Genomic DNA, 8,119 nt, shown 5'->3' with positions numbered 1-8,119 from the left:
AACATCGGTATCGATATCGGTTATCGGCTACATGAGTTTTAAAATATCGGCATATCGGATATCGGCCAAAATCCCAATATCGTGCATCCCTAATATAAAGATCAAAAATACATAAGCAACAAAAAATGATTTATTTTAGTTAAATATTCTGTAATAGTTTGGAGTCATGGATGAACAGGTTAAGATTAATCTACAAAAGTAATAGTAGTGAAACTTATCTATATTTATATAGTTGATTTTGAACATCATCCATCAGAGATGCTTTAATGTTTTTAGGAAGAAGCTTCAGCAACATGTGACTTCATTCAGTTTATTGACAGAATAAATCATGTGAGTACACATTAACAAATCCAAAACGCTCATTTTGACCTTACAAATGATCATAAAGTTAATTTTATATTTTTCTTATTCAGAAATTACAAGAAGATTCGACTTTTAAAAAAAATAATACAGCGAGGCTCACAGGTTTAGGATGCTTCTCTTCCAAATAATAATCGACTAATATCTGTAAGTTTTACACTAAAACACAGTCAGAGTTAAACTGGGCGCGAAGCAAAAATAAAATCTACTGTAAACTAGAAACCAGAAGGTTTAGTACCATGAAAACCCAGACAGGAAGGAGAAACAGATGAACGCAGGCAGCAGAATTACACGCTGCAGTCAGATTCATACAAATAAGGAATTAAATTACATACAAAGTACTAAAAACATTTCACATGTCAGAACACTGGTGTATCAAAACTAAAAAAAGCACATCCACTCCTCCCACTTCTCTGTCGCAGACAAACAGGAGTCAGTTCAGATTTAAAGGGAAACTGGTTTGGACTAATCGCCAGCATAGTTCTGATCCAAAACTACTAATATTTCTAAAGTGCTTAAAGCAAACTAGTCTGACAAATATAAAACGTCTCAGAAGGAAAATTCAACAAAACAAAGAAAATACTTATTATTTAACATATGGACAGGATTTCACCAAAACTAGGCGGAAACTCATTGGAATGTTTTCTCAGTTTAATGAACTCCTCAGCAGAGCCTCAGTACTTCGGCACCTTGGTGTAATCCTCTGCTCGGACGTTTCTGCACAGGCAGAAAGACAGAACCATCCCCAGTATCTGCAAAACAAAGAACAAATCCTCATTAAAGGGTGAAAACTCAGCAGCTTTGTGTGAAGAGCTCCTCAGGGAACCACTGCTTTTATCAGTGAAAAACTCCAATAATTGTGTCGCATAATTCCGATTATACAGAAACACACATTTTATTTTGACACTAATTGAGATTGAAGTTTCTAAAATGAAAACCACATCATAAACATGCTCCGGCGTTCCGCAGGAATCCCGTCTCAGTCCTCCACTTTTTTAAATAATTAGCGCTGTGAATAAAGGGATGTAAAGTATAGCGGCTCGCTGGGACGGTAAAAAGGAGACTCCGGTGTAGGTATCAGATCTGCTTTGGTGGTCAGTCTGCTCGAGGCCCTGCCCCTTCTTATGACATCACCTTATATGGAAACTCCACTTAGACAAACTCTGATTCCCCCGTTTCTCAAGTATCGAATCTCTTTTGGAGTTTCAACATATTATTACATATATTAGCTATGATTTTACATTTTCAGGGTTGCTACAGCATAAGGCAAGTTAAATTAAAGACTTTTTAATGCCACTTGAAATAAAAATTTAAGACCAAATTCACAAGAAAAACCTTTAACGATTTTATTGGTTCCGCTATCGGGACAGAACCAATAATTGCGAGCCATTATTTTCATTCAATAAAAGAAAAGTCCATTTTAATGTTTTATTTAGATTACAAAAATAAATCATAATAAAAATAATCCTATTTATGATGTTTTAAAAATTAAGACCTACGAAAGACTGATTTAAGACATTTTAATACCAATTAAGGCCTTAGTTTTATTTTGAAGAATTCAATGCCTTTTAAGACTTTTTAAGGACCCGCGGGAACCCTGAATTTATTGGCGATCTAAAGTAGCCGAAAGTAGAAAACAATCATTTTCAGTCTTGAAGGAAAGTGCTGCCATTTACCAAGGTGACAAAAAGAAGTCTCAGTTTATTTTTATTCTTTTTATTAAGATAAGAGCAGGGAGGACAAATGAAACATCCAAAAAATGACTTTCATAGAGATTTTAAATGAAGAAAACAAGTTATTCTACGTGTAGAAAACGAACGGTTATTGTTGATACGAACTCAAAAGTAGTGTAGCTTAATGTGGCTAACTGACCGAGCTAAAAAGGGCTAACCTGTTAGCTACTGAGCACAGCTAGCTACAGGGCTACCCAGCTCTTCCCCTCCACACCATGGTCTAAGAGTTACTTTGTTCACCATAAAACAGACACGCTAACAGACGCTGCGTGATGTTATTATCGTTTTCTGGGCAACCAAAATGTTTTACATCATGTGGCAACATTCAGCCAATCATGCAGCGTAACGTCACTGGCATGAAGCAGGACATGAGCAGATCTGGTACCTACACCTGGTTTAAATCCAGACTGTTTCTGGGTAGTTAGCGTGTTCTCAGAGTTCATTTGTGATTCTTCTACAGGTCGTCTGGGTTCCTCCTAAGGGCTAAGAACATCTTTGGTTTTTGGGTTCAGAACTTTATTATTTCTGAATTTATATTCACGAGTATTCCCAAAATCTTTTCTTAAATGTACAAAAACAAGACTTTTATTATCATCTCTAGCTTATAAAACCAAGCATCTAAAGTTTCTCTTTGGTTTATTCTGGAAAACTTTATATTTGGAATAAAGTTTAGGAGTTAAACTCTGAATCAGTTGACGTAGCATAGAGTATTAGCTGCCGTTTAAATCCATGCAGGTAGATTACTGGTGGTTTAAATGATGCATCAGGAGCATTAATTAGCTTAGCCTTTCCCTTCTGGTTCCAGGAACAAAAAGCACAGCTTCCTTCTTTAAGCTGAAACACCTTGTTGGAGTTTTTAGCCTCCTGAGCTCATTGTAGGTTTTAATCGTCATTATTTCAAATATTATTTTCTTATCCTGCTTTGGGATGAAATCATTTATCTTTATTTTCCAACAAAGGAAGCGTACCTCAACAAAAGCCACTCCGAGGCAGATCCCCAGAACCACCCCCAGGTTGGTTGTGATCCAGTTCTCCACACTTGCAGAGCATCCCTAAAACAGAACGCAGACAGAGGAATTAGGGACCAATTCAGAAGGATGACGGAGAGCGGCTTAGGGAACCAGACGCGTTCTTTACCGTGATAAAAACGTCGCTCGCCGTCAGCTCACACATGCCGTTGTCCGGTAGATTCTCTGCAGGGGTGGAGGAATTCCGGCAGGAGCAGGGGAACAGTTCAATGGAGCTGTTCTGGATCACCATGTTCTCATCCCAGTCCTGAAGGCCGTTCCAGCCGCAGCACCTCATCTGCAGAAAGGGTCAAAGGTCATCAACGTGTTAGCTACCTGTTAGCCAACAGCTCTCCTCCACTAAGTAACAGAGCACTACTTAATGAAGCGAGTTCTGTTGTTTATTAGGATACAAATAAAATATAAAAATAACATTTCATCTTAACCCAGAAGATTAAGTGAAGCAGTGATTTTTTTCTGGTCGTTCTGTTTGAGGTTCTGTAAAAACGGAGGACGTTTGGAGCAGAACTCACGTTCTTCTGGATGTAGTCCCAGGCCCGCTCTGTGCTGGAGAGGTTGCCAGGGTAATTCTTCAAAACCTGGATCACAATCTTGGAAACCTGCTTGTTCATCTGCAAGAACAGAAGGATAAAGCAGAACCAGAGCAAAGTTCTTCACTTTTAGGAAACCCTTTTATGTTCTTGCATCAATCGCTTTGATTTTAGACTTTGAAATCACAAATGCTTTTAAATTTGGCTTTTCTTTGGTCATTTTCCATCAATTCTTAAACATCGAGCATTATTTATTATTACCGTAACTTTTATATTTTTTTAGATTCTTAAGATTTAAAATTTCCTTAATATATTTTTATTTTACTAATTTAACTTTATATTTAAGTTAATAGTCATTTATCTTAACACTTATTTATGTGTTACTGTTATTTATTTCACAAATAAATTACTTGTATTATCTTTACCTGCTCAAAAAAAATCAACTCTAATTAAGAGCTTTGACAAAAGGCAATTTTGTCTAAAAGTATAAATCTCATTCAGTATAAACATAACTGAATATCAAATTCATGGACGCATAGTTTTGACAAAGGAAGCTTCCATAAAATATGGTGAGGAATGTTTTTTTCCCAGCAGAAATCACACTGAAATGCTTCAGTCTGAACAGCAGGGGGAGCTAAAGCACCAGGTGGTCAGCTGCAGCTTCTCTTCAGAGTAACAGGTGGGTCATGTGACCACCAACCAATCAGAGTTTACCGCTCTGCTGAAACAGACACTTCCTAGAAAAGAAAGTAAAAAGTAGAAGCTAAGATCAATCAACAGGAAGTGACATCACTCACCTCTGGCTTGTTAAAATGCATAAGAGCTCCAGCTGTGATCTGAGCGATAAGGATCAGTAGGAGGAAGGTGAAGTACTGAGGAAGAAAAAGAGAGAGGATGTTACCAATCTGTCCACATCGGCTCCAATGAAGAATTCAGAACCAAAAGCTAAAAAAAAAAAAAAGAGGCCCGTTTAGAACCCCACCCCTGAAGAGCAGCAGGCTGCAGAGCTTAGCAGAAGCTGTGGGGGTGTCAGGGTCGGGTAGAAACGGTCCAACACAGCTTCAGAAAGAGTCACAGTTCAAATATTCCAACCAGACTTTAAATGATCCTAAATAATCTGGATGGTTTCTGGGAATCTGGAACATCAGACCTCCACAGTTGTCATGACGACTCACCAGGCCCAGCAGGCAGCGGACCTCGTATATGGCCCCCACGCAGCCAACGATGCCCATGAGGGTGGAGAAGCCCCCAACTCCGATCAGGATGTAGCAGCCAACCTTCACAGACGAGTCGTCATCTGAGGAGCGACAGCAGCACAGATGTTAGGAGCATTTCTTCTTCTGTTGATCTAAAACCATCCGGCTAATTTCACACGGAGGCCGGAGAAACTCCTGGAGATGAACCGATCCCGCTTCTTTAAGGCTGATACTGATTATTTATCAATACGACTAAACTCAACTGCAAAATATTTTTAAACTACAAAGAAAACTTTTAAACTACTTTTAGGTTAAAAATATGTTTTTCAATAAACTAAAATAATTTCTTTAGTTTCAAACTGCTGTTCCCCGTTCGTGTGGGCGGGGCTTAGATGACATGCGATGAGGAATGATGTCTGGAAAAAATGTTCCCGGCTGCTGCTTTCAGGAACCGCTAAACTAGAGAAGGCTAATATAACAGAATCAATAATTATGGAATTGGTTTTAAAGTTGTTTTTTTTTTATTCCAATGTTTGTTTCTAGTTTTTATAATATTGATCAGATTAAAATCTTTCCTTTCAAAAAAACTTTTAAAAAACACTTCAGTTTTCAAGTATTTTTTATGCTTCAAATTATTTATTTTTAGGTAGAACAAAATATGTTTTTGAACAAACTTTATGGCCCCAATTTAGCTGCATAGAAAAAGCAAAGTAACAACATATGAATCACAAGAAAAAAGTGGTGATATGGGCCAAAAACATCAGCCAGCTGATGTATGGGTCCATTTCTAGAGACTCCTGCTGATCCAAGCCGTCCTCTCAATGGTGGAATTCCTCTGGGTCAATCTCTCCAACATCCTGGAAAAAATTCCTCAACCGGCAGAAAAGATGGAGTCGGGCTCTCAGTAAATCCATGAATCACATTGACCTTAAGTGATGCTTTGTAGTGCACGACGTCTGATGCTTTCAGTTCCCTCTATGGAAATATATGTGGCTAAGAAAGCAGGTAAACAAGATGGACGCTATGACCTCAGCAGGGATCCTTAGCTGGAAGAAGCTGGATCTGAGTTTTTCCAAAGTCAGTATCACTTCTTTTGGAGCCGTTCTGGTGAATAACAGAGATTTCAAAAGCACGATCACTACAGGATTTCCCTTAGATAACGTTTAAAGACGATCCCCTCAGTTGAAAAGGTCTTTGTTTTGATTCAAACAGAAAAGGCTGCATTTGCAACATCTCAGATAAAGCGTTTAAATGTGAACCTAATAATAAAATATTAAAAAGAAGTCAAATGCACCAAGTACAGAGCCTTGAGGAACTCCAAAATTAAGTTTCTGATAAATGAAAAAAAACAAAAAACAAATATTGAATCTGATAGACATCTCTGAAAACAGAGCGCTACAAGATGTAATTGATGTTCCTTTATCTTTTTTACTCTAAAATTTTGTGTTACTTTATTAAGTCTGTGCTGCTTTTCTGTCATTTTTTATGTTAAACTGAATTTTCATCAGAGTGTTTAAACTGGCTGAGAACCGGTCAGTTCTACTTCTCTTCTGTGTGAAAGTTGATGCTCAAAGTAACATCTGGATGGAAGGAGAAGTTGAAGAGTGAACCGGATTTCCTGTGTAAAGATTTCTGAGGTTCATTCAGGCTGAGAGAGAGAGCAACACCTCCAGCAGATAACAGGAAGGCTGAACAAGCTCCTCTGGAGCATCCTGGCTTGAAAACTCAGCTGTAAAGATCGATTTTCTTCTTGGAACAGATGCTCTCCTAATGTTAGCCGCGCTAACCGCTAACCTAAAGTCATTTGATCGTCTTTAAGTATTAGCAAAACTATTTTCTGCAGATGGATTATTAGAAAACATCCATGGCAGAAAAAACTGCTAAAAAGAATTTATTTCATTTATTAAGCTAAATATAAAAAAACAAAGTTATCAGCAATAAAACCCTGATTAGTTTATCTTTATTTTATTCAGCAAAAATCCACGAGTCACATGGCTGCAGAGGAGGAAGCACCCAGAAAGAACATCAATTATTAGGAAGCATTTCCCATCCAGGCAGAATTTCTCATCTCTGCTGCTAAATAAATCAGGAAACTCTTAAATTTAACTAATGTATGTTAATTATTATACTTCCTGATGAGAGGATTTCCCACACTTAGCATCTAATACATTTTCATTTCTGTTTTTAAACGTTCAGCTTAGTTTACTTCCTCCACTGATGTTTGTTGAAACTTGCTCACTGACGTTTCTTCTTTAGTCCAAATTTTGATTTTTAACTTCCTGAAAATAGCTGAAAATAAAATGGACACATGAATGAAGACTCTCTGAACCCTGAAACCACTTGGCTGCAGAGGAAACACCAAACTGAGCTAATGTGTAACTAACAGATGATCTTGGAGCTAAAATCTGTTCCTCCGTTCAGATTCAGCTCCATCTTTATCCAGTCTGATTCCACTCCTGACACGATGCACCGCTTGCTCACTGATTCACTGCAGACGTCACTGCATGTCCCCATAACGAGTTCACGCATTGGATCTTCCATTGGACATCAATACCTGGTATTTATGTCCAGGCGCAAAGCTGGACGGCCCCGCATGCTGAGGCGACCCGCTTTGTGTGACTGCAGCGATGCAGAGTGAGCGTAGTGATGAGTAAGGCACTGATGTGATGCATGCTGATGCTGGACGGAGCAGAAAGGACCCAGTGTGTGAGGGAGGACACCTGCTAGGCGGACAAATGTCCTCAGTGACGCTGGCGGCTCTGTTCGCTCTCCGTTACACTCGCTCAGTGTTCATCTCCATCGTCCTGCATCAAGTGACTGACTCCCTCTCTCCTTACGTCGATCTCGGCTCCTCCACAGTCCAGCAGCTTCAAATTAACACCCCGCGATTCAAATCATCAGGGCATTATATGTTCTTCCTTCAGACCCCTTGGCCTGCTTCGTGTTGTCAGGCAGGTTCTATTTCAAAAATTTCTTAAATATGTATTTCAGCAGTGATCAAGGTGCATTATCTTCATTGCTAAACAAACAATGAATGAAAAATGAAAGAAGCGTGGATGGGCTCTCCTGTTTCTCTCATAGTGGGGAACTTATAGATGGAAGAAGTGAAAAGCAGAGCTCTACACTCATACATGGGAACAAACCCCGGTCACTGGTTCAGATACGTGGACGACACATGGGCCAAAATAAAGACCAAGGCTGTGGACAGAAACATCTACCCCATTTATATGACCCTCTGAAACTGATCCGTGCTAGGGATGGAACGGTTTATG

General features: G+C 38.9%; 1 protein-coding gene across 2 annotated transcripts in view; it reads right to left on the bottom strand.

The window, feature by feature from the left end:
* Positions 1-289: 289 nt before the first annotated feature.
* Positions 290-8,119, bottom strand: part of cd82 (CD82 molecule) — a 37,796-nt gene continuing 29,966 nt past the window's right edge. Inside the window, exons 3-8 of one of the 2 annotated variants that reach the window (XM_015375204.1) lie at positions 4,827-4,948; positions 4,449-4,523; positions 3,634-3,732; positions 3,231-3,398; positions 3,062-3,145; positions 290-1,112 (exon numbers count right to left, since the gene is read on the bottom strand). In XM_015375204.1, coding sequence (XP_015230690.1) covers positions 1,035-1,112; positions 3,062-3,145; positions 3,231-3,398; positions 3,634-3,732; positions 4,449-4,523; positions 4,827-4,948 — 626 coding nt within the window. In that variant the 3' untranslated portion in view covers positions 290-1,034. The remainder of the gene's footprint in view (positions 1,113-3,061; positions 3,146-3,230; positions 3,399-3,633; positions 3,733-4,448; positions 4,524-4,826; positions 4,949-8,119) is intronic. The other variant, XM_015375203.1, reaches the window with a different exon arrangement.

Source organism: Cyprinodon variegatus, unplaced genomic scaffold, assembly GCF_000732505.1.
Source record: "Cyprinodon variegatus isolate N-32 unplaced genomic scaffold, C_variegatus-1.0 Scaffold114, whole genome shotgun sequence".
Classification (NCBI taxonomy): domain Eukaryota; kingdom Metazoa; phylum Chordata; class Actinopteri; order Cyprinodontiformes; family Cyprinodontidae; genus Cyprinodon; species Cyprinodon variegatus.
Note: the sequence above shows the minus strand (reverse complement) of the source record. Positions and strands in the feature narration are given on the sequence as shown.